Genomic DNA, 24,890 nt, shown 5'->3' with positions numbered 1-24,890 from the left:
GGATCATGACCTGAGCCGAAGGCAGTCGCTTAACCAACTGAGCCACCCAGGCGCCCTATCCTTATTTCTTTTTACCAAATGAGATCCTGCATGTGACACCCTGGCCCCATGCTGAGCACAGAGTACGTGTCGGGTCATGGGTGCTGCAGTTGCCATTGTTCCTATTAGTGTCAGTTTACGACAGACTTCCAGCCCAGGGCTCTCTCGTGGACGCTATAGCCCTCTCCCCAAGCAGGTTTCCTCACAGACCCCGAATGATCTCCTGCTGCGGCCATGCGCTGCCCCCGCACTGCCCCCTCCAGTCCCATCCTCTCAGCCCTCAGACAGATGGCCCGGCCCTGCAGGAGTCACGCCAGCTCAGCTGCAGGGAGTGGCTAATCCCTCTCGTGTGGCTTTTCTCGAATGGTCTGGTTTGCCATGCTCAGTCCCCCAGCATGGGAGGAATCTGGGGATGGCAGGGGCGACCCAGGACAGCCTGTCTCCTCATGGCACGGATCTAGGATTCTGGCTCAGGCCCTGTAGGGGTTAGTGAAGAAGGGGAGATGGAGCCCCCGTGTTCGAAGAATCAGAGTCAGAACACAGTGGATACTCTGGCGGCCTCACGAGACAGCTGTTCCCATACGCCTTGTCCCCATGGCTTCTCTGCTCCCTCACCTGGTCCTGACGCCACAGGGCACTTCTCCAACTAGCTAAGAAAGAACCCATTGGCAAGGAGGAGGAAAGTGGGTGAAGGGGCGTTGTGGTCTCACACCTGCCCATATGGGCCTCAGAGAGTTCTAGAAACTTGTTACCCAGATTCTGACAGATGCCCCATCTCAGGCCATAGTGAGCAGGCAGCTCGCTGTCCCCTCAAAGGCAGGAGGAGTCAAGGCAGAAACTAATCTGGGCTGGAGAGAGCAGGACAGGTGCCAGAGCAGCCTGGGTAGGCTCATGAGCCGTGAACAGGGACAGGGTCAGGGTCAGGTCCAGTGGGCTGATGGTTAGGAGGGAGGATGCGCCTCCAGGCACATCCCACGAGGGGGCAGACATGACTGAGGGTGGCAACAGGCTCCTCGTCAGGGTGGCGGGCAACCTCTGCAGCCCGGACCTGCCGTGAGCTTGGCTGCTCCTGAAGTTCACGGGGCAGGGCCCTGCTGTGTGCCTTCGGGACCCCTCCTGCCAGCCCCGGGCCTTCCAGCAGTTCGTGTGGGCTCCTTACCCACTCCAAACAGGCAGACACTAAGTCGAGGAAGAAAACAAAATCCACACAAACTAACACCAAACACATCTTTAGAGCTATTCCTGAGTGAAATCATCAAAGCAAACAATATGATGCTGCTCACATCTTTTAAATGACAAATGCCTGCTTTGGAACTGTCTGTGGGCACATGTGTGAATGTGGAACGCAGTAGAGCCTGGAAGAAGAGGCACCGGAAGTAGTGCAGGTCCGGGTTCTGGAAGGGCCGGCCATGCTGCCCATTCTCGGCACCCTCACCCCAGACCGAGCTCACTCGAATGGAATCAGCCGCTCAGGCCGGAGCGGAAGGAAGACTACCAGGGAATAGGTCTGTGCCTCTGGACCGGGAGCCCCCCCCGCCCCCCAGCCACAAATTGATGGAACTCTCTCTCTCTTCTACCTGCAGGTGGACCTTTATAACTCGGACCCGCTCAACTGCCGGGCAGGTCTGAAGGTGTGCTTCGTCATCCAGCTGCTCAACGCCGTCGCGCGGGTGGAGCGGGCCCTCCCCAAGCTGACCTTGCCCTTCCTGCTGCTCCAGGGCTCTGCCGATGGCCTTTGTGACAGCAAAGGGGCCTACCTGCTCATGGAGTCCGCCAAGAGCCAGGACAAGACACTCAAGGTGAGCAGCTGCCCCCCACTTCCCCAAGGCGGGGGGAAAGGTGGCACCCCATGGGGCCCCCCTGGGGAATAAGCACCAGGAATCCCAGGCATCTGTGAATTCTAAGGGAGTGCCTGAGCCACTAGCTGACCGTTCTCATGACCGAGCTTGAAAGGAAGGAGGAGAGAACACTGAGAAGTTGTCAGGTCAGGAAGAGCAGCCACAGCCGGGCATTGAGCAAAAGAGGCCTCCTGAGGGCATGTCTTCAGCTCTGTCATGACCAAGGGTCAAGGGCGTGTGTTCTGCCTGGCCTCCCTACGCGCTGGCCTTCTGCACCAGCAGCAACAGCTCCAGCCCAGCTGCCACCCCCAGGGGCTCTGAGCACAAAGGGGCGGGGGCCCTGGTGGGATCTGGTCTGCGAGGGACCCAAGAGCATGTCCCGCAGAGGGGACAGCACCTGTGGCCGTGTCAGACGCAACAAACTGCAAGGGACCACCTCGGCGCGCCTTTCGCGATGGCAGATGTAGTCGTGGGGTTAAGATGTGCCCATTTTGTTTGCCTGGTGGAACTGGGAAGAGCCCCCGCTGGAGGAGCACCTGCTGTGTACCCGTCAAGCGACACAGCTGAAGGTGGCTCTGTGCGGCTGGCTGGGCAGACACAGCCCCGGGGTGCCCTCCCGAGCAGACATGTCTTTGACCGTGCCGCCACAGCCTGAGCAACCACACGTGGGGCCCTGCGTCCAGGGCCATTTCCTGCTCGGTTATAAGGAGAGCAGGCAAGTCGCACAGAGCCCACACCTACTCAGTGGTGGAGTCGGGATTCGAACTCAGGTCCTCTGCTTGAGCCCCCGGCCCTCTCCACCCCGCACCTCGCTGACAAAGACGCTCACATCCCTGCCAACCATCAAGTGCTCCCCTTGTACCATTAGGAAGTGCAGACCCCGGCCCCCACCAACCAGCAGATGCAGATTCGTGGATGAAGAGAAAGGAGAAAAGGGAAAGGAAAGCAGGCTGGTGTTAGTGGCGGAGGGCGTGAAAAGGCAGGCGGACCTGCAGCCGGGGTAGGATCCTCCCGCTGCCCACCTTGGCCTTGGCGCCAGGAAGACCACTCAGTTCATCATTAATTCAGCTACTCATGGGCACCTACTCTGTGCCAGGCTGGGGGAACCGACAGGCCAAGTCCGACTCTCCCATGTGGCTTGAGTCCCAGCAGGATGAGCAATAAACAGAAACCTGACCAGGATGATGATGCAGGGGGTCGGTGCCACGGGTGGGCTGGGTGATCAGAGGGAATGGTGAAGCTCTTACTTCAGATGGGGTGCACAGGGAGAATGGCAGAAGGGCATTCCTGACCAAGGGAGAACGAGCCCAAAGACCCCAGGTTGGTGAGATCGCAGTGTGTGTAAGCAGCCAACAGGGGGCGCTGTGAGCCAATCAAGGGAGTGGTGGCCTGTGTCCCTGGAGAGTCAGGACGTTTTCTCTCCGTTCCATGGGGACCGCAGGAGCATCTGGAGCTGGAGAGCGGCCTGTACTGACTTCAGTTCTCCAGGCGTCCTCACAGCTGCCATATGGAGACAGGAGTAGAGGGCGGAGGCCAGCCGGGAGGGACGGTGATAGAGGGACCAGGGCGAGCCCCGGGCGGTGGGCTTCGCAGCATGTGTTCTGAAATGGGGAACACTGGGAGAGAGAGCTAGGGAATATTGAGAATTCCATTTTGAGCTACCTATTAGAGAGTTCTATTAGAAATTTGAAAAAAGACCAGGGTGTCTGGGTGGCTCAGTCAGTTAAGCATCTGACTCTTGATTTCAGCTCAGGTCATGATCTCAGGGTTGTAAGATCGAGCCCTGCATCAGGCTCCGCGCTCAGCGTGGAGTCTGCTTGAGATTCTCTCACTCTCCCTCTGCCCCTCCCCCCCCACACACACGCTTTCTCTCTCTCCGGATGGAGGGAAGGAACGAAGGAAGGAAGGAAGGAAGGAGGAGGGAGGAAGGAGAGAGAGAGAGAGAGAAGAAAGAAAGAAAGAAAGAAAGAAAGAAAGAAAGAAAAGAAAGAAAGAAAGAAAAGAGATAAAAGAAAGAGAAAAGAAAGAAAAAAAGAAAAGAAAGAGAAATTCAGAAAAAGAAAGGAAAGCAGGGTCTCTAAAAGATACTCACACACCCATGTTCATAGAGGCATTATTCACAGCAGCCAAGAGGTGGAAGCAGGTGTCCATCGATGGTTGAGTGGATAATCAAATGTGGTCTAGACCAACAATGGAATAGTGTTCAGCCTTAAAAATGAATGAAATTCTGACTCACGTCATGACGTGGATGAACCTTGGGGACATTATGCTCAGTAAAATAAGCCAATTGCAAAAGAAAAAGTACTGTATGATTCCACTTGTGTGAAATATCTAAAGTAGTCAAAAAACCGTAGAAATAGAAAGTAGAATGATGATTGCCCAGGGCAGTGGGGAGTGAGGAGAGGGAATTTAACGGGGCCAGAGTTTCAGTTTTGCAAGATGAAAAAGTTCTAGAGATTTATTGCACAACCACGTGAATATACTTAACACTACTGAACCGTACACTTAAAAATGATTAAGATGGCAAATTTTATGCTGTGTTTCTTACCACAGTATTAAAAAAAGGAAATTTGGAGGTGCCTATTAACAGTCCCACTGGAAATGGCAAACAGTCAGTCAGATATACACATCTAGAGTTCAGAGAGAGGTCTGACCGGAGATAGAAATTCCTGAGTCACCAGCACATGGATGGTTTTCAAACCACGAGAACGGACGAGGTTACTCCAGGGAGGGAGAAGGAGGGCCACGGCCACGCCTGTGGGCCACGCCAGCCTGCAGAGGTCAGCAAGGCCATGGGTAAGCCTAGACTGAGATGGGGCTGCTAGCGAGGCAGGTAGACAACCAGGAGGGTAGAAAGCCGCAGTGCAAACCACAGGGGGAGAGTGTTTCTAGAAGGTTAACTCTGGTCAACTTTTGAATGAAGCTGAGAAGTTAAATCATATGAAAGCAAACAGTGTTCCCTGACCCCTGCGATGTGAAGGTCACTGGAGCCCGTGCCAAGAACACTCGCTGAGGGCTGGTGGGAGTGAAAGTCAGGTTGGAATAAGCTGAGCACCAGATGGAAGGCGGGGATGTGTAGACAGAGAGTAGAAATCACCCTTTAGAGATGGAGGCACAGACGGGTCTGTAGCTAGAGAGAGAAAGAGAGTCAAGGGAGGGTGTGAGTTGATTTAAGAAAGGGAGCGCTAGAACATGAGGGGACATTTAAATGTATTTGAACCATCGTCTGATCAGAAGGCGACGACAGCGCACCTGGAGCACTGGCGTGCTGCCCCCAGCCCCCTGCCTGCACTGTCCCCTCCTGTGGCCCTGACTTCCTGTCTTTCCCGATTGCAGATTTACGAAGGTGCCTACCACGTTCTCCACAAAGAGCTTCCTGAAGTAACCAACTCCGTCTTCCATGAAATAAACCTGTGGGTCTCCCAAAGGACAGGGGCGGCGGGAACAGGGTCCCCCCCCTGAGCGCACCGGCTGCGTGGCCGGCCCACGGTCGGGGAAGTGGGCAGAGGACGGGCGGAAGCTGGCTTCTCACATGTGGCTTGCCAGGGGGAGGGGGGAGGAAATCACAAATTGGAGGAATCCCTAGCATAATTTTGTCCCATACCAGGCTGTCTGCTTCTGGGTCTACTCTAAGGGGTAGGCACTTTGTGTAAAAACAGAGAAGGCCCACAGGTAGTTTCCCGGGGACGGAATGTGCTCCAATGTCCTTAAAACCAAGCGACGAAGCCTCTGCCCTGCCCTCCCGCACCCCCCCACCCCCGAGGGTTCCCAGGAATTCCTGGTGTTCCTCGGACACCTGACTGCAATAATTGGCGGAGTCTCCTCTCCTGCCCTCCCCGCCAGCCCCCACCCCAGGACCCTCCCCAACTGGCCCCGCTCCGTGGCTTTTCTCTGGCCGTGGGACGAGGTGGCAGGTATCAGCTCCCCCGGGGCAGACGCACGTGCCCTCCGAGGCCCAGAAAATGCCCGGGACTTCCTTGGCGTGAGGAGCCTCCCGTGACCCATGTCAGCTTCCGGTCAGCCTGGAGCTGGGCTTTGGGACAGGAGGAGGCTTGGCCCAGAAAGAGAACTGGGCAGGAACCCCCTCCTTGCTGCCAGGGAGCCTGAGGCTGCCCACCGAGTGCTTTACATATATTCAGAGGCTGCCTTTCCTTGCGTGACTGACGCTACCTGACACTATGAGAGGGTAACTGTGTTGAAGATGAAGTGTCTAGTATATAATGTATCTTCTAAAGCAGAGACTATTTAGGTGGGTGGGTGGGACCAAGGGGGGCTTGAAGGCGTTGGAGCCTGATGCCCCTGCACAGGACGGGGACAGGCTGGCCGCAGGGCCCGAGGTCGAGGCGCTGGGCTGCAGCCCCGGGGAGTGGGGCCCCAAGCCTATCCCTGCCTGGGCCCTTAGCCGCCCTGGGAGCCTCGGGGCCGGCAGCACAGCTACCTCTGGTGGCAGAAGAAGAGAGTCCCGACGCGGGGGCCCTGCCCAGGGCCACAGGCCCCGGAGGCCACGGCCGCATGGGCCCGCCTTTCCCAGCAGAGGGCCCGGCCGCGCCTGGCCTGCCTTTCTCAGGGGCCAACACCACCCTGCCGCCCCGGGGCCCTCACTTAGCGCCAGCAATAAATGGGGATCACCGCCCACTGCCGGAGGACTTTCACTTTCAAAAGGGACTGTTGTTACCTCAGGAGGCTCCTTAGTGCACATATGACCCTGGGAGGGGGTGGAACCACGAGGGGGCCCCTGCTCGGCCGCAGGGTGCAGTCCAGGGGCCTCGAGGCCCTGGACGAGGCGGCCGCTCCCCTGCCAGGCCCTCTGACTTTGGAGGCTGGGAGTTGGGGCTCCCACCCGTGTTCCTTCAGCGGTGCGAACTGCTGCCTTTCACCCATGCCCTGTTCTTCTGGGGCTTGCTCCGGGTCCCCAGAGAGGGGGGTCCCCCCTGCTCTCCTTCCAGGGGCCCTGCCACACCATAGTGTAGCCAAGCGCTAGTCACCCTCCAGCGGGCAGACCCCGGCCCCCAACGGAAAGTCCTGCCGGCCTGGGGGCTGAGGTTTGTGTTCCCCTGCCCCTCTGGTGGGGGCGGGCAGGGCCCCCACTGCCCCATCTCACTTCTCTGGCTTCTCTTTGGATGAGAAAAATGTAAAAAATGCGCTGAGGGAGAAGGCCAGCCCCCGCCTATTCCAACTGCGCCACTGTGTGAATGTTTCTGCTCCTCAGCTGAGGAAAAGCAGAAACGCCACCCACAAACCCACAAAGCCCCCAAACCTCGAGACGTCCCTGAACCCAGAATTCTCCCCCAGAGCTGTGATAGCGCGGGTCACACAAAGTCGCCGCGCCTCCCGCCCCCGCCGCCTCTCCCAGAGCATGTGCTGGCTCGGCCATTTCTCAAATTAAATATCAGGCACATGGTTTGACCAGGAATCATTTGGATTCATGGATTTATTTATATGAAAGCTCTGACAGAGACAAATTCAGTCACCTTTACATATCTGGTTAAAGGTTAAAAAATTGCCTATACTAAAAAGAAAAAAGAATTATTTGGAAGCAGGACTGTCTCCTAATATATGAGGGGACAGGGACGTGGCCACACCAGCCGCTGAATGGGAGCAGGTGTGGGAGGCAGACACCAGCTGTGTGTGAAGTCCCACCTGGGGCCACACCAGGGCCATGGGCCTGCCTGTCCTGGGGGAGCTGTGCGAGTCTCGAGTTCATTCTTAGTGAGGACGGCTCCGTGCTGACACTGGGAGCTTCAGAGTCAGGCCTTCACCACGACAAGGAGCTGAGTTTGGAAAGGAAGCGAGGTCATACCTGGCCTGGCCTCGAGAAGGTGAGAGGAAGGACCCAGGAGACGCGCACCTATCGGGACCCTAGGCCCCAGCACTGACGTGGGTGCATCACCTTCCTCTGGAGTCATGCTGGTCCATACAGAAACCATGGGGTTCATGCCTGACAGTCTCTCTAGGAAAAGATGCCCCCTGCAGCGGGAATGGGGGGGTTTGCTCCTTTGCAGGGATGGGGGTGGTCACGGGTCCCCCCGCCCAGCTTCTGGGGGGCACCAGGGCACGCCTTGAGAGCACCGAAGGATGCCAGGAAAACCCGCCTGCTCTGCTCTGCACCCGTGTCAAGGTCCCACGCTACCTTTTCTCTCTCTCACCAATCACTAACATACACCCGTTCGGGTCACCGTGATCTTCTAAGCAGTTTGCCAGTTACTGTCTCTGCAGCTCAGTCGCATCCCTCCGTGTGTACGGTTACTGGGGACTCACGATCAGTTCAGAACTATCAAAGGAACCATGTATGCCACAGCTAATCCTAATAAACCAGGTGTTTTCTGCACGGTGGTGTCGTCCGTCTGTCCGATCCGAGACCACAGCGCCCCCTGGACAGAGAACAGCAGGCCCTCTTGCAGGCCACTACGGCTGTCTGGGCTGAGCCAGTCATCTGACCCAAGCCAGGGGGGAGGGACTGGATTTTCCCTCCGCCGTTCTGGGGGACTTGTGCCTGGAGAAGACTGCACATGTGCTTTCTCCTCCCGACTTGGCCGGGGCCGCCCCCAGCTCTAGACTCCATGGTTGCTGCCCCTCCTTGTGGCCCCACCCGGGCGGCTCCACTCGGCCACCCGCCCGTCTCAGCTCTCCTGCTGCGGGGCCCAGGGCTCTGCACGTCCTCCTCCACTTCTGTGTCCGCGGTCGGCTCTGCCTCCACCTCCGCCTCCAGGGTAGGGCTACAGGCCACTTCCCTCCGGCCCTACTGCTGCCGCCTTCCCCTCCCACTAGAGGGCGACAGCGCCCTCCTCAGGGGCTGCCCTTCCTGCCTTCCCCACATGGCCACAGGAGGGGGTGTTGAGTCCGAGGTGGCCCTTCTCGCTCACAACCCGCCCGTGGCCCCCCTACCTTCACCCTCTTCCTCCCATGTCCACCAGCCCACACACCCCAGCCTCCCTGCTGGCGACCCTGGAGGCCTTTCCTAACCACCCAGTCTAAAGCCAGCACACCCACCCTGGCTCCTTCCCCACCTGCTGTATCTGACAGGGTCTGTGCTGCTTGACCACACAGTAGCTCTGTCCCTCCATCAGAACTGAGCTGCAGGAGGGTGTGGTGGGCTTGCATTAGGCCTCCGGTCTCCAAACTTGTCCAATGAGGGAGGGAGGGGCTGAGGGAGGGAAGGCCTGCTGCACCAGGCACGATGCAGGCCCTGGGGCTGCCCCCCAAAATGAGGACAGAGGGACACAAACCTGCCACTCCAGTGCCCAACAGTTGTGGGGGCAGAAAGAAGGACGATGGGAGCACAGGGGACCAGCCCAGAGGCGGCCCTGCAGGAGAGCAGAAAGATGAACGCAGTGGGGTGCACAGGTCCTGCGGCAAGAGGGCTCAGGACAGGACTCGAGGGTGGAGGGAGCTCAGGTTGGCACCCACAGCAGCACCCAAGGACAGTGCAGTGAAGGTGGTCACTGGGGCTGGTGCAGCATCAGGACCAGCCACAGGGAGCCCACAGCCCTGACTGGAGGGGCTGTCGGTGGAACACAGTGCTGCCCCTGTAAAAGGGGGGCCACCTGTCAGGCTGTAGCCTCAGGTAGAGGGCACAGCCATGAACAAAATGGAGGCTTGCGGGGAGGGGCAGCCTGGCCTTTCTCCTCCCACCTTCCCCTCTGGCTGCAGGGAAGTCTTAAGCACATGGTCCAAGATGGCTGCTCCAGCTCCTGCCACTGCGCCCTCGTTCCAGCCCATAGGAGGGGAAGAAAGGAAAGCCGCAGGCATGTACCTTTCATGGAATAAGCCAGAGACCGCACTTAGTATCTCAGCTCACATCTAGAACCCAGTGGCACAGCCACAGCGAAACGCATGGGAGGCCGGGAGGTGGTGGGCCAGGTGCCCACAGAACAGGACAGGCTCCGGTGTCAGGGGACACAGCAGGCTGTGCCTGAGAACAAGTGCCTGCACTGAGGCTTTCAGGGACAGGAGGCCCAGGGTCAGTATCTGCCTGGAAGATGCCAACAGGGAGTGAGAATGAGCTGGAGGTGAGGCCCGGTCCTGGGGCCGGGACAGGGGACAAAGAAGGGAATCGGTGGCTACTGAAGAGGTAAAATCAACAAGGTTTGGTGACCCTTGAGGGCCAAGGGATCTGGAGGGAACATAAGGAACACATGCACATCTCCAACATGCTACAAATAAGAAAAGCTTACAAAGTATGCCCCAAATTGTCCCTGTTCTATCTTCCAGGAAAGAATGGAAATTCACAGTGAAATTCACATTGGTTGAGCTGCCACTCCTGGTGGGAACTTCCTCTGAGGCGCCCCACGGAATTTCTACATGAGCTTTGGGTGGTTGGTAGTGTTGCTCTCATTCAGACCGGTCAGCAAACTGCGGCTCTGAGGGATTCGGTGATTGGCTCAAAGCCAGTGCAGATTCGGGGCCCCAGCCCGGTGTCCTAGACCCTGGTGCAGGATCCCCCTCCCCCCCAGAGGAGGAAGGCGGGCGACAAAGCCCCAGTTGCAGTGCGCGCAGATGCAATGCTCAGATCTTAAACCACCAGGAGGACCTGGTACAGCCTGAGGGTGGCTTCCTGGCTCAGAAGTAGAAACTCCCAGAAGCCTGAGGGCCCCAGCCCTCCCTCTGAGGCCTGCCGGGTGAGACTTTTCCCAAGTGAGAAATTTTTATGCCTTCAAAATGTCTGCTCAGGGACGAAGGCTGCTCTTAGTGCTAGCAAGAGCACCCCTAACCATGTGACGCCAGGGCCCAGATGGCAGCCTCCCCCCGCAAGCAGCGGCTCTTGGGTCCTGGCAGTGAGACGGGGCATGAAAGGCTGTGTGGTTTTCCAGGTGGACAAAAGAACATATGCAGAGCAGTCACTCTCTTTTTTTAAATTTTTATTTCTTTGCAAGTGGGTAAGATCTTAATCGATGGTTGAAAAAATGTGTTATATATTCATCACAGACCTGCCTCATGTAATGACTGCTTGGGTCAGGACCAGGACCAGGGTGAGGCCAAGTAAGACACTTGCCTGGGACACAATGTAAAAGGGGCACCAAGAATCTTTATGAGCAAGATAAGTAATACTTTCATGTGATTTAAATTAAAAGTAACATAAAAAATGCATGATGAACCCAATAGCAGCATTTTAAATAAAGACAGGATCGGGACTCCTGATGTTTCTCCGAGCTCCAGCACGACTCAGCACACAGCACCTGAGAACAAAGTGCCTCGCCTGCCCCGCACAGCCCGCCGTGGCTCCTTTTCTCTCCCTGGGGGTGCGACAAGCCGTCCCCACATTACGTCTTACGTACAAGCTGTGCTTGTTGCGTCTTTGGTCAGCGCTCAGCTGATCTATTCTTCCTTCTGTGAAAAATGTGCGAGTATCTCGAGCTGGGATAGAATGCTTAGCTTTCCCAATAAATCTCACAGACATATGTTTCCACTCGGCAGGAATGAATTAAAGTTGCTACCTGAGGGACAGACGTGCTTTTTAATTCTAAATGCAATACAGCCACAGTATGAAAACAACACAGAAATCAGATGAAACCCTCAACTCTCGCTCTGGCAGCCGGCCCTGTGTTTCCGAGCCCGGGCTTGCAGGGAGCCCCGCCAGGCAGGCAGACGGCCCCTGCACCCCCGTGTGTACACAAGCCGCACGGAGCATCCTCAGGACCACCGGAAGCTCGGCCACACCGCCTTACTACCATTTCCTTCCCCACCGGGCTCACGGAGGCTGTTCTCATTGTTTCCTGTTTGCAACACCGCACTGAACACCTTCCCCACCGTAGGCCACAAGTAGCCCAGAAAAGGAGGAAGGTGTGATGAGGTAGCTGGTGGATGCCCCTGTGGCCCAGGGGCTGAGGGGACCGGCCGCGGTCCCGGGCACACGGACTCCCCCGGCCCCACCGCCTCCCTGGCCGGCACAGCTCCCCAGACTCGCTCTCTCGGTGACCTGCAAAGTACCACATCCAGAACACTTCCCCTGAAACCTCCTCACTTAGGTTTTTACTTACAATCTATTATAAAACAAATACGCTTTCAAATAATAGCTGTAAAAAAGATGTGTTCGCTATACCAGTTCACTTTTGTCCCTAGTATCTATTTTTTTAAAAATGCATCGTAATTGGGGTGCCTGGGTGGTGCAGTCGGTTAAGCATCGGACTCTTGGTTTTGGCTCAGGTCATGATCTCGGGGTCGTGGGATCAAGCCCCACGTCGGGCTCTGCCCTCAGCATAGAATCTGCTTGAGATTCTCTCTCTCCCTCTCCTTCTGCTCCTCCCCCCACTCGTGCTCGCTTTCCAATAAGTAAAATCTTTTTTAAAAAAAGGCATCGTAATTAAAAAAAATTTTTTTTAATGTTTAAACTTCTTACTACATACCTTGGTGCACGTGGAGTTAGTGTGCGGTCTAAGGTGGGACCTATGGCTCTTAGGCCACCAGCCTGGGCTCCACCCTTCCTGCCTGGGTGCCCAGAGCGAGTGGAATGACCTTGCAAAGCTGAAGTCAGCCCCTGCTGCACCCTCCTTGTCCCTCCCTCCACACCTTGGGTGGAGCCCAGCATTTCACAAATACACAACAAGCTCACCCCCTGGGCCGGTGTGGTCCCCTCCACAAGTAGCAGGAACTCACTTTTAATGCCCCCAGCGAGGGAGGCAGCTGGGCAAACTGAGGCACGGAGCTGTGACCAGGCAGTAAGAAGTAGAGACAGGGTGGGAACTCTGGCCCCAATGGGGGCCTGGGCTCTGGCCATGCTGACCTCCTCCAGTCTCATCTCGGGCCTCTTCAGGCTCCCAGGCCCATGCCCAAGCCCTGCCCTCCACCCAGCAGGCCCCGCTGTCCACTTGGCAACTTCCCCTCCCCCACGCTGATCACCCTCTTGCCTACTGGGTACCTTGTTCAACTGACCCCTCCGATCTTACAGCTGACCCCATGTGAGCAACATGCCAGACCAATATGGATGAAAAGCATGGCGGGGCTTAAGGAAAAGATCCCAGAAGTTCTGGAACTGACAAACAAGAGTAAAAAGGCACAAAGGGCAGAACAATAACTGCAGGGAGGGCCAGGACACCCACTGCTGTTCCCAGGGCAGAAGGGGGCAGGCCTCAGGGTGCTTGCTGCCTGGGCCTCAGGACCCAAGGGACTGTGGTGGGGGGCAGCCTACACGGTATCCTGAGAAAGCCGCCTCTGACATCCCTGATAATGTCACGGCCCCTATCGCAGGGGCCAGGAGGCCGCCCCAAGAAGAAGGCTGGCCCTGGGCTGAGGGCAGATGGAGGTTAGTCCCTACAGCCAGCAGCCAGTGGGCTGGGGAGTGGAGGGAGCCAGGCTGGGGCTAGCTGGGGTCCCTGGGCTTCCTCCTACCCCTTCCAGCTCCACCCCTCCTCCCTGGCCCTCCTCCTGGGACTGCAGGGCTCGGAAGCCGGTCCTTGCCTGTCTGAGGGGGAAGCAGCCTCTGTGGTCGCTCAGTCAGCCCTCCCACTAAACCTCCCCCAGGACCACTGAGGGCAGGGGGGTGGGTCGGACTTCACCAAGAGGAGCCCAAGGCAAAAGCTGGGCCTGAGGGGAGTCCCACCACTGGAAAGGCTGGGCCCAGGTGGGGAATCTCAGGGCCCCTGCAGAGACGGCCTGCCTACTCAGACCCACAGACACACCCCGCCAGTCCCCAAGAAGCCCCTGTTGGGCACCGAGGCCTTCCCAGCTTGGATGAGGGGCTCCAAATCCAGAGCTTCCTCCCTGGCCCTCCCCAACTCCTGCTCCTGTGCCCGCCCCAGACACAGGCTCAGGCTCCCACAGCGAAATGAAGCTTTATTGCCACACACAGACTTTTCTGCTCCCTGTGGGCCAACTCTGCTCCTCAGAGAAGCCTGCTTGCTGGCTTGGCTTGGAAGCAGACAAGCCAGGGCCAGGAGAGCAGGGGTGTGGAGGGGCCCCGGGGAGGGAGGCCCAAAGAGACCCCCCACCCCAGGTTTCCCTGAGCGGTGCCCAGCCCCAGGGCCTTGGGGGCTGGCTTGTGTTGGGGCAAGGGGCTCATCCTGACCCCCCCCCGGGGTCCCCAGGCACGGAGGGGGAGGCGAACCCCACGGAGACCCCTCAGCCCACCACGATGCCCTCACCGGAGCAAGAACAGAAAGACGAGCCGTACATGCGCACGCGCGCACACACACGCAGGGCCCACACGTGCCACAAGCTGACGGTCAGCAGTCCAGGCCGATGGACACCAGCAGGTCCTCCAGGGCCCGCAGCCGCTGCTGTGCCTCCTCGATGGCGCTGTAGGTCTGCACCGTGTTGGCCACGTGGAAGCGGATGTCGTCCACCAGCGGGATGGAGTCCGTCTCCTGCCGGGCAGCCACGGCCGCCGCCTCCTCCCGCACGGCCTCCACGAAGTCCTCCCGCTCCACCAGCTGCGGACAGGCCAGCTCAGAGCACGCCTGCCGCCCGCCCTCAGCCTGCCCCGCCCACCCCGGCTCCCGCGGGCCCACCTTCTCGATGACCTTGGCCATGTACTCAGTGCACTGGTCCTCGAGGCGCGCCAAGCGAAACAGCTTGGCCACGCGCCACACGCCCACCACGCTGTCCTCGTCCAGCAGCTGGGCCAGGCTGCGGCCACACAGCCGCTTCAGGCCCGGCAACAGGTACATGTCGGCCACGCTCAGCACATCATAGGCCGCCTCGGGGGGCAGCTGCAGTGAAAGAAGGGGTGAGGGAGGGTGTGCCCCGAGGTCACCAAGGCCACTCAGGGCCCCGGCCGCAAAGCTGGGTGGAGGCTGCAGGCAGGGCAGGAGCTCCCACCCAGGCCTCGGGGGGACCCAGATTGCTGCAGGCATTGTGGGACCGGAGAGGCTGGAGGAACCTGGGGTTCCCGGGCCTCAGGAAGGCCTGCAGGCCTGGTGCAGGCAGGGGAAAGAGGCTGAGCTGGGAATCACACAGACCCGCGTTCTGAAATTCTGCTGGGACCCTAGGCAAGTCACTCCACCTCTGTGTACCTGTTTCCTCCTCTCTGGGAGGTGCAACCGTGCCTGTCTCAGAAGGCTGTCAGAAACAGAAGATGTGAATGGGGGCGCTACATGAGCCGAGCACAGGGCTAACATCACAGCCCAGCTTGTCCCCTGTGCCTTCTCCCTGACCAGAGGCCACATGTCCCAGCCTGCGTTGCTGGCAAGTACGGCCACTAAGTGAGTTCTCTCCAGAGCCACAGGAGAACTGGGGTGTGTGGCCTCCACCTGGCCTAGGACAAAGGAAACTGCTTGCCTCGTCTTCCTCAGCCTCCTAACGCGTGAGTCGGCCTGTACCCCGATCTCCAGGTGCAGAGGAGAATACCACCTCAGGTGCTGTGGACCAGTCCGGGCCGCTCTGTATCTCGTCAGGAAGCGCAAGTGGAACAGAGGTCACTTCCACCCCGGCTATGGTGCTTCTGCATGACGGCAGCGCTGGACGGCCGGGACAAAGATGCTCGGGCACACGGCACTTACGCCTAGTCCTCAGAGAAGGTCTGCAGACCCCTGCCCTAGGCCATGTCACAGTGACAAGATGGAGGGGACAGCCTGGGTCCCAGTAAGCCATCTGCCCTGGTGCACATAACTCAGACATGAAGGAGAAACAAACTTCTCTCTGCTTTACCACAGTGGCCTTTCACACACACACACACACACACACACAGTGGCCTTTTACACACACACACACACACACACAGTGGCCTTTTACACACACACACAGTGGCCTTTTACACACACACACACACACACACACCCCTTCGGCACTAGCCCCAGCTGCCCCGTCACCCACGTTAGGGATGCTCTGGGGCAGCTGAAGACCCAGGGAGGCAACAAGAGAACAGGAGACAGAAATCCAGAACCCTGGGCATGGGCTCCTATCCAGACACAGGAAGCTCAGGGCTCCCCACTGTTGTGGTAATTCAGGGTTACTCTCCCTACCCACCCTCCAACTGGAGAACTCGGGGACCCCAGGTGGCATGTGCTCATGATGTGGCTCCTGCCATTCATCCCTGCTCTGGAACCGACTGAGGTCCCCTCTGCCTGAAAGACAAATCCAAATGTGTCCCACACTTCCTCTCCAGCTTCCTAGAAAACCAGCCCCACGGAGCCAAGCAGGACCTAGGTCCTCCCTTTAAACCCCGTGAAGACCCGGGCTGTGGCCCTGTCCCGACGGTCATGCCCCCCAGCCCAGCGCACACGGCCTGCCTGAGCCCCGCACCTCTGTGTGGTCGCTATAGATGTAGTAGAGCACGTGCGTGAAGATGTCAGGCGAGATGCCGTGGAGGGTGATGGCCGGGAGGCCGCCTGAGGCCTCCAGCTCCTCGTTTTCTCTGAAGTGGTCGTCCAGCAGGGCCTGGAAGTAGTCGCTGCGGCCGCAGAAGAAGGCCTGGGGGAGGCTGGGCTCAGGAAGGGCGAGGGCCAGGGCCCGGGCCCAGACAGCTGGCCAGGGACTTAAGGCAAGGGGGTGGTGGTGTGGGGGGGAAGGGACGGCACCTTGTGGCAGAGAAAGCTGCAACCTTCCACCCGAAAGCAGACATCAGGACAGCTGTTGAAGCCATCAGGGCAAGGGAAGGGCAGCTCCCCGAGATCACCCTGGGGGACAGGAAAAAAGATACCCTCAGAGCAGGTGGGACAAGGGAGAGTGGCCAGCCCCAGTCTAAAGCCTGTTCTAGCTCGATCCCCAAGGGGTGGACTGCTGCCCCATTTGAAGATCTGAGTACAACACAAACAACAAAAGTAAAGTGGGCTCAGAAAAGGGAAGTGAGAGGCGCCTGGGTGGCTCAGTCGTCAAGCGTCTGCCTTCGGCTCAGGTCATGATCCCAAGGTCCTGGGATCGAGCCCCGCATCAGGCTCCCTGCTCCGCGGGAAGCCTGCTTCTTCCTCTCCCTCTGCCTGCTGCTTCCCCTGCTTGTACACTATCAAAAATAAATAAAATCTTTAAAAAAAAAAAAAAAAAAAGAAAGAAAAGGGAAGTGACCGAGGCGCCTGAGTGGCTCAGTTGGTTAAGCATCTGCCTGCGGCTTGGGTCATGGTCTCAGGTCCTGGGATCAAGCCCCACATGGGGCTCCCTGATCAGCAGGTGAACCTGCTTTTTCCTCTCCCTCTGTCCCTCCCACTGCTCCTGTGCTTACGCTCTCTCTCAAATAAATAAAATCTTAAAAAAAAAAAAAAAAGAAAGAAAGAAAAGAAAAGGGAAGTAACTGGCTCCAGGTCACACAAGGGTTGAACCCAAGAGTGGGACTTGTCTACCACAGCTATGTCCACACTGGGCCCCATCCCAGAACGCCATGTGCTTACACGGAGCTCAGGGGGCAGGGCGCAGTCGGCCAGCAGGGCCATGTCCTCCCGAAGGCGGGGGTCTGCTGTGGGGGGCTCAATAGTCAGCACCTTCACGCACGTGCCTGGCTTGGATGCCACTGTGGAGGGGAGAGTACAGCTTCAGGGAGCCAAGTGGGCCCCGCCAGTTCCCGCCCGATGCCCTGGACCCTAAGTCTGGACGCACCAAACTCGGACACCTTCTCGCACTTGGCCTCGAGGTCACTGAGCAGGTCCCACAGCTGGCACTGCTTGGCCAGGCGCTCGCAGTCGCTAACATGTTCCACACCGACGTCCAGGCGGCCTGGGTGCAGCATGGGAGGCTCAGGGCCTGAGAAGAGCCCTCTGCTGTCCCTAGCACTGGGACTCCTAGGTCTATTTGCTGCCTTGGTTTTCCCATCAGGAGCCACTGCCTGAGTTCTACAGGCCCCAGGACAGGAGAGGGCTCAGTTTGCAGATAGGACAAGTTCTTCCTGAGCAGACATACCAGCTCATTGTCTCCCAGCCCACCCAGGAAGGAGTTGGAACCGCCCCACACTGCAGGGGATAAGTACCAGGAGGTAAAAGGAGGGCCCAAGGCCACAGCTGGGCCTGCTGCTGGACAGAAACGCCCTCTCTGCCTGCCCACCCTGGGCCCAGAGATTCACCTGTGTACAGGTACTGCAGCAGGGCCCCAAAGGCCACGGGGTTGATCTGCAAGCAGAGATAGCCAGGCGGGGAGGTCAGAGGCGGCCACCCAGCACAAGCCCCTGCTGTCCCTCTGCCCCTGGGAGGGACGCACCAGTGGGTGCCTCAGGACCACGACGTTCTTGCCCTTCCATTTGGTGTCCAGCATGTTGGCAAAGTAGGCACTGCGCACGCCCAGGACGCAGCGATGTGCCCGGAAGGGCTTCCCGTGCACCACAAAAACCACGTCGCTATGGATGCCCTGCTCCAGAAGCCTGGGGAGGGGTAGGCGGAGGGGGTGTTCAGCATGCACCTCCCCCCAGTCTTACCACAGCGGCTCCCACCCCACCATGCCAGAGAGCCCTCAGCTCCACATCACCGCCCCCCTCCACACACACCCAGCCCTGCACCCCATCTCACCGCTGCAGGAAGTCGTCATAGTAGTCCCGCCTCCTGCAGGAGGCTGTCACCTGCTTGTAATCGCGCAGGGCCCGGCGGATAGAGTCGCTAAGTGCCCCATAGAGGCAGCGTTCCCCATCAAAGGTGTTGGCCTCACAGCGGGCTCCTGGGGGCAGCAGGGCTCACCAGTCAGCAGGGTCAGGAACATGCACACTGCGGCTGGGAGAGGGTCTGGGGGAAATCCTCATCTCTCCCCCTGCAACCTTCCCACATGTAGGGCCCAGCCCTGGAATTTGGAGCCCCTTCCAAATTACCCTGGCCCACTCTGACACTAGCATCTTATCTGCCAGGGCCTAGGCACACAGGCACATCTGGGTACCACAGACTACAAACAAAGCAGGCTCAGAGACTGCCCTGTTCTATGCCCTGGAGACACAGCCATAAACAGACAAATCCCTGTCCTGACTAAACTGATTCTCTAGTGGGGCAGTGGCCAATAAACAGGTTAATAAATGTCAGGTGCTATGAAGCAAAAGAAAGCAAGACAAATGGTAACAGTGGTTGTGACTGCCACGTAGAGGCCACAGAAGGTCGCTGTGTCCGTGACAACATGCAGAGACCTGAATGGAATGAGGAAGTCGGCCATGCAAAGATCTGAGAAAGGGCAATCTAAATAGAAAGAAGATCAAGTGCAAACGTCCTGAGGTAGAACACTTGGTAGTGCCCAAGTGCCCGAGCACCGGAGAGGCCAGTGTGGCTGAAGAGTGAGCACATGGGGGAGCCAAAGGAGGTGAGGGCCAGAGGGGGAAGAGCAGGTCACTTAGAAGCACGAAGACTGGCAAGGCATTCTAGTTTTATGCTAAATGCAACGGGAAGTCTTCGGAGTACTTTAAGCCTATCAGACTTGGGAGACCCACTGGGCTGCATTATGGAGAACAGATTGTAGGTGGGGCAAAAGGGGCAGTCAGGAGACCAGAGGAGGCTGGCTTTGGGGCCAGGGAGAGATGTTGTAATTGGGCTGGGTGGTGGCAGTGGAGACGGGGAAGTGGACAAGGCAGAAAATAGGTTCTAAAAGCAGAACCACCAGGACTTGCCGATTGGGTGTGTGTAGGGGTGACGCAAAGACAGGACTCGAGGGCATCTGCAAATGCAAACCACACACACACACACACACACACACACACACACAGAGCCCCAGCCCCTTCTCTCACCGTTGGCCAGAAGATAGAGTACTAGCTCCTCGTGCCCACACAGGCAGGCATAGTACCTGAGGGAGGGAAACAAGGAGTACAGGAGGCAGTTACCAGGACTGAAAACCACCCCCTGCACCTGCCGTGACCACCCACCCACCTGGCACTCACAAGGGGGTGCTGTCCCACTTGTCCCGCACATTCACCTCCACGTCCCGTTGCTCCAGCAGGTACCTAGGCGGGGAGGAGGTCAGAGCCTGAGTCAGGACAGGTTCACTGTCTGTGAGAGGAAACCCACAGAATGGGGAAAGAAAGAAAACATCCCTTTTGGCTGAGGGAAGTCTCCCCTAGGTGAAGACAGATGACAGGCAGACCAAAGCAGGAAAGGCATTCGAAGCAAAGGGACCAACATAGGTAGACAAGGTGTAGAGATGGGAACTCATAAGGCAAACACTGAGCCTCAGAAGCAGGACCCCAGAGCTGAGGAGGACAAGATTCTGGCCTGAAGGCATTTGGGAGAGAGGAGGTGGTGATGCGCATCTGTTCTGCTAGAGCCCCCTGGCTGCTTGGGCCAGCAGATTGGATAGGGGAGACTGGAGGGAGGGAGACCAAGGACAAGGCTGCTGCAGGTGTCCTGGTGGTGTGAAAGCACGAAGAGAAGTGAACAGATTCTAGAAGGCAAAAGTCAGGAGACATGGTAGCTGATGGCATGTGGGAGGCAAGGGGGGTGGTCATCATGGATGGTGATGAAGCCATCACTGAGGGCAGAAAGCCTGGGAGAGACGTCCAAGCTGGGCCAGGAGTGCTCTTGAGCTGCCCTCAGCTTCTGGGGTTATCAGCTAACTCCTAGGTGACACTTGATGCTGGGGAGGGACCAGGGACGCCGTGGGAGTCAGGAAGCCTGGGACCAGCCCGAGGGAGCTAGTAGTGGGTCAGATACAGGTAATAGGGAGGGAAGGGCCCACGAAGTGAGATGCCCCACATCCCAAATAGGCACCCCGTCACTCCCTGTTCTATGGCGATTTCAGCGCCAGATTTGCTTTAACTGCATTTAGGAGTTTCCAAATCCCGGGGGATCAGAGGCTGCTTCTGGGTCCCAGGTGTTTCGAGCGTGCCAGGCCCGGTGCGTATCAGTGCGATGAGCCACGTTTGGAGTCCCAGGCCCGCCCCGGGGTCTGACCTCCCGGTCCTGAGCGCTCGGAGGGCGACCCTCCTCTCCGCCCACTTCTCCGCGGCTCCGCGTAGCAGTCCTCTCCTCTGAGAAGCCCTCCTGGACCCCAGGGAGTAAAACACCCCCAGCACTCCATCCTGGCGCACCCCGGCTGGGAAAGCTGCCTCGGCCCCCTGCTTGGGCGCCCAGACGCTCTCGGGGGGCGGTCTGTGGTGGGTCCGGCGCCAGGGCTGCGGCGGCGCAGAGGCGTGCGCCTGTCCGGAGCCGGTCCACCGCACGCGCCGGGGCCGTCGGCGCCCCGAGGGCGCCCCTCCCACCCCGCCCCCCCCCCGGGGGGCTGCGGGGTCCTCACCGCACTCGGCCCACATCCCCTTTTCTGCAGCTGGCGAAGAGGTCGCTGGTGTCCATGGTGCGGGCTGCTCGGACCCCTGGCCGAACGATCCCAGGCGGCAGTGGCGGCGGCGGCGCGCCCCGGCCGGATGTAAACACACGCGGCCCCGCCCCGCTCCGCAGCGGCGCCTGGCGCCCGGAGGACCTACCCGGGCCGCCCCGCCCCGCCCCCTGCGCGCCCGCGCCCGCCCCCGCCCCGCCCCGTCCCGCCCCGGAGCAAGAACGAGTCCGGCAGGCAAATGAGCGGGGCCCGGCGTGGTCTCCGGGCGGCTTTAATGGGGGTCCCGGGGCGCGGCCGGGGAAGCGGGGCAGTTCCGGGACCGGCCCCTCGGGGCGTCAGGTGGAAATGGGGAGGGCTGTGCCGAGACTGTTCCGTGAGTCGGTGGGAAGCGGGAAGACCCCGCACCGAGGGCCGGGCTGCGGGAGAGCGGCCGGGGCCGGGAGGGGAGGGGAGGCGCGGCTGTCCGCTCCGGGTCCGCCCCGCTCGTCCCGGCGCAGCCCCAACGGGGCGAGGGCACGGTCGCGGGGTCACAGCGGACCAGAGCTGCCGGCGGGCGGGCGCCCTCACAGGTGCGTGTCCTCCTCGAACACGTCCGAGTCCTCGGGGTCCCGCTTGCCCCCCATGAGCGCGCTCCAGCCCCCCGGGCCGTTGACGGCCCCGCCGCCGTTCAGGCTGGGCTGCTTCTCCTGCATCTCCGACTGGCTGTCGCTGGCCACGTCCAGCGTGGGGTTGTCGTGGCAGCCGTTCTCTACGAAGCGCAGCTCCTCGCCGTGTGACTGCGGCGGTGGGAGAGGGCCGCTGGGCGAGCGCCCCGGCCCAGGCCCCCACCTGTCCGAACAGCTCCGGGCTCACGGCACCGGAACCATTCACTGTTCCTTCCCTGGTCTGTGAAACCCTACACAGGGAACCCCCAGCGGACCCTCGACAGATGCCCATTCCCTTCTGTTCCCATAACCAAACTCCTGATGATCCTTTGCACTAAACAACCAGTGGCTTCCCTGACATCATCTGATCTCTCCCCACAGCCCCCCACTGCACCTCTAGCACCTATGATGGGGCTGGTGCCCTGCAGACAGGAGGGACAAACTGGGGGCTAGGCTCGGGACAAGCAGCTTCAGGCACAGACCCCCTCATCCCAGGACCATTAATGCCACCCCACCTGCAGTGAGGACAGTGAGTCTCCCTGCTGGGTACTCTGTCCTCCACAGGCACCAGCCCCAGCTCAAGCCCTCCTGCAGACGTGCCCCCATGCTCACCACGTGTTTGAGCTTGGGCAGCCGGCGCTGCCAGCAGTTATAGAGCAGGCCCAGCACGATGATGATGACACAGATGGCCCCGATGACCACCAGCACCACAAAGAGCGTCCCATAGTCGCTGCGCACCTGGCTGGCCCGTGCCTGGCAGCTGCTTGTAGTGGAGTAGTTCTGGATGCCAATCTGGGGGTGGGAGGGGCCAGTTTCCTCAGCTGAGGTCCTGGGTGTCAGGGCTCCCTGTGGGGCTGTGGGGTTGGGGCTCAGGGACAGGGGACAGGCTTTGAGAAGAGCTGGCATACTCCTGACTACACTCTCTTAGAGGCCTGGACCTGTGCTCACCTGGGGCTCTATCCCTGTCTCTGCCCAATCCCTATCCATTCACCCGAGGGCTGCCCCAAGCCTCTCGATCCCATGCCTCCATTCTCAGCCTCTGCTCACATCCCCCCATGGCTCTGCCCTGACCGTGTCCCTGCTGGGGCAGAAGTGTGGCTCCACTACTGATTTAGGTCCCTGGAACACAGCTTCCACCTTGGGCGTGGAGGTGATCTGGCATCATTCTGACCATTGTGGGCTATACAGGATGCTGGGGACAGCCCACATCCTGGGCCACCACCAGCCCTTTTCCCATAAGAGTGGGTGGTCACCAATGGCATTTGGCTGGCCAGTACCCCTGCCACAGTGCAAGCTGTCTTGGGTGGGCTGGTCTTCTCAAGCCTAGAGGCTGCTGTGCCCATACTGGGCCATGCAGGTGCTCTCTCCACAAATCAGCATCTCAAGCAGAGAGCAGGGAAGGGGAGGTGCCATCCTCATCAGATGACAGGTGCCAGGGTGAGGGTGCTGTCTACTAGCTCCCAGTGCAGAGACCTGGGAGCCTCCCTTTCTGCCTTGGACTCCCCTGAGGCCAGGTTTCATCTCTTCTTGGGTGTCTATGAACAACCTATTTCCAGTACTTTTCTCTATTGACTTTCTAGTTACCAAAGATCAGTTTCTCTTGCTAGGTTCACCCACCAATGAAATTGCTAAATTTGCCAGACCAGGTCAGTCTGAATAGTGTCCAGCAAAGCTAGAACACCCAGGGGCCGGGAGAGGCAGGAAGTTTCTGTGGGAAAAAGATGAAGGCCAGCCCAAGTTTCCACCTGCCCCCGCCCCCACCATCCCGTGTTCATGAACCCAGAATTTCACAACTGGAAAGGCCCTTGGTAGCCATCCAGGTAGTAAGGCCAGCATCATGCTTAAAGGCCTGGGCTCTTAAATCATTCAGGCCTGGTCCAAAGCCTGGCTCTGCTTCCTGGCTGTGCGTTCTTGGGTGAATCACTTCCCTTCTCTGGGCTACAGCTCTCATCTTAAATAGGGCACCAATGGTACTCAACCGGGTACCTTATTTAATCCTCACGAGGCCCGGGCTGGTGCTGAGGGCTGAGTGAGAGAACCCAGCGCAGTCTGGCACTTAGTAAGCATTCAGTGTGCTTATCAAAAAAACCCCAAACCACCAGCACAACCACCTTTCCGCCTTGCGCATGATAGATAAGGAGGTGGGGTGCACGGTCACGCACAGCTCATCTTTCCCAGCTGTGAAACACTGCAGAGCCTTGGAGAAGGGAGGGGACTGATACCAGGTCACTGGGTTTCACAGTGAGGAGCTGGCATGGTAGCTGTCCTGAAGAAAGGAGGTGAGGAACCCAAGGTCCTCCCCTGCAGAGAAAGTAAAACAAGGAGCAGGAGGACCAAGGAGGAGGACCAAGTGGGGCCTTCCCCTCCCAGGCCCCGGCTCCGCTCAGCCCTACACAGGCGTGGCTGGCTGTGCAGGAGGACAGGTTGGCCAGCCTGCTCCTCAGCCCAGGTCTCCAGGACCTGCCCTGCAGCTGGCCAACTGCACTGAGTCACAGGTGCCCCTCGAGATGGCAGGGCCATCCCCTGAGCCCGAGCCCCATCCCGCCAGATGGTGCCTGGTTGATGGCTTCCAGAGCATGCCCATGCCTGTCGTGCTTTCTCTTGTGGTTTCTGAAACTGCATCACGCTCTCCCACCCCACCAGGCCTCTGCCCAATTCCTAGGGCAATTCCCACCTACCCACAAGACTCCCACTTACCCATCAGGCCCCCTCGGAGGTCCCCTTCCCTGAGTCCTATCCTGACCACCACCCCCTCCGGGCCCTTTCGCAAACTGTGCGGTGGTGCATACACATTCCTACGCATTCGTGCACTCTGTCTCTCCCACGGGAGCTGTATCTTAGGAGGACTGAAAGGAGGAGCTGTGCAGAGCAAGATTCTGTCTTCTGCTCCTTTGCACCACCATGCAGTCTATCTCCTACCCTCAGGGAAGGCAGCCCTGCTCCCAGAGCTCCCTGCCTTCTTACCTCCACCAGATTCCTTCGGATGTCACCCAGCATGGAAAGGACATCTTGAGTGGGCACCACCCCTGGGGGGAGACACCATCATCAGCACAGCCTTGGCCATTGGGGCGCCCCCAGCTCCCTGGGAGAGCCTCTGGCCTGAGCTTCCAGAGGCTTGCTTTCCCCCTCCTGATCACATGCAGACCCCATGGTGTGTACACTCCCCCTTTCTCCTATGCGGCCTCATTGCAAAGGAATGAGTGAATGCCTGCCATCTGACACATGGGACACTGGGCAGTCACCCCAAAGCCCCACACTGCTGCGTTTCTGAACTCGCCCC

The 24,890-nt window shown here is 58.9% G+C and overlaps 3 protein-coding genes across 5 annotated transcripts in view; 1 reads left to right on the top strand and 2 right to left on the bottom strand.

Annotated features, from left to right (window-relative positions):
• MGLL (monoglyceride lipase) overlaps nucleotides 1-8,205 on the top strand; it is a 114,274-nt gene extending 106,069 nt beyond the window's left edge. For both annotated transcript variants that reach the window (XM_036078514.2, XM_036078515.2), the window contains 2 exons: nucleotides 1,623-1,838; nucleotides 5,214-8,205. In XM_036078514.2, coding sequence (XP_035934407.1) covers nucleotides 1,623-1,838; nucleotides 5,214-5,339 — 342 coding nt within the window. In that variant the 3' untranslated portion in view covers nucleotides 5,340-8,205. The remainder of the gene's footprint in view (nucleotides 1-1,622; nucleotides 1,839-5,213) is intronic.
• Nucleotides 8,206-13,626: 5,421 nt separating this feature from the next.
• Nucleotides 13,627-21,084, bottom strand: ABTB1 (ankyrin repeat and BTB domain containing 1). 2 transcript variants are annotated; one of them, XM_036078510.2, is made up of 12 exons: nucleotides 20,928-21,084; nucleotides 19,576-19,638; nucleotides 19,426-19,481; nucleotides 18,236-18,380; nucleotides 17,931-18,090; nucleotides 17,797-17,842; nucleotides 17,337-17,453; nucleotides 17,132-17,250; nucleotides 16,328-16,426; nucleotides 16,053-16,220; nucleotides 14,321-14,521; nucleotides 13,627-14,242 (listed from the first exon to the last, which is right to left on the bottom strand). In XM_036078510.2, exons 1-12 carry the CDS (start codon nucleotides 20,981-20,983, stop codon nucleotides 14,036-14,038), a joined length of 1,437 nt encoding a protein of 478 aa, XP_035934403.1. In that variant the 5' UTR covers nucleotides 20,984-21,084; the 3' UTR covers nucleotides 13,627-14,035. The 2 variants fall into 2 exon arrangements, with proteins under 2 accessions (XP_035934403.1, XP_035934404.1); XM_036078511.2 differs by having other exon boundaries at nucleotides 19,611-19,638.
• A 121-nt stretch (nucleotides 21,085-21,205) lies between these two features.
• PODXL2 (podocalyxin like 2) overlaps nucleotides 21,206-24,890 on the bottom strand; it is a 35,898-nt gene continuing 32,213 nt past the window's right edge. The window contains exons 6-8 of the mRNA XM_036078516.2: nucleotides 24,575-24,636; nucleotides 22,223-22,402; nucleotides 21,206-21,742 (exon numbers count right to left, since the gene is read on the bottom strand). Coding sequence (XP_035934409.1) covers nucleotides 21,530-21,742; nucleotides 22,223-22,402; nucleotides 24,575-24,636 — 455 coding nt within the window. The 3' untranslated portion in view covers nucleotides 21,206-21,529. The remainder of the gene's footprint in view (nucleotides 21,743-22,222; nucleotides 22,403-24,574; nucleotides 24,637-24,890) is intronic.

The sequence above is a fragment of the Halichoerus grypus genome, chromosome 1, assembly GCF_964656455.1.
Source record: "Halichoerus grypus chromosome 1, mHalGry1.hap1.1, whole genome shotgun sequence".
NCBI lineage: Eukaryota > Metazoa > Chordata > Mammalia > Carnivora > Phocidae > Halichoerus > Halichoerus grypus.
This window is presented reverse-complemented; position numbering and strand designations above follow the sequence as displayed.

What these genes read in the sequence shown, in the direction of transcription:
- ABTB1 (XM_036078510.2), bottom strand. Translation starts at nt 20,983, where the DNA reads ATGGACACCAGCGACCTCTTCGCCAGCTGCAGAAAAGGGGATGTGGGC. An exon ending in AAGTGGGACAGCACCCCCTT is followed by an intron (nt 19,482 to 19,575) that starts GTGAGTGCCAGG and finishes TCCCTCCCTCAG; the next exon opens with GTACTATGCCTGCCTGTGTG. An exon ending in CGAGAAGGTGTCCGAGTTTG is followed by an intron (nt 17,251 to 17,336) that starts GTGCGTCCAGAC and finishes TCCCCTCCACAG; the next exon opens with TGGCATCCAAGCCAGGCACG.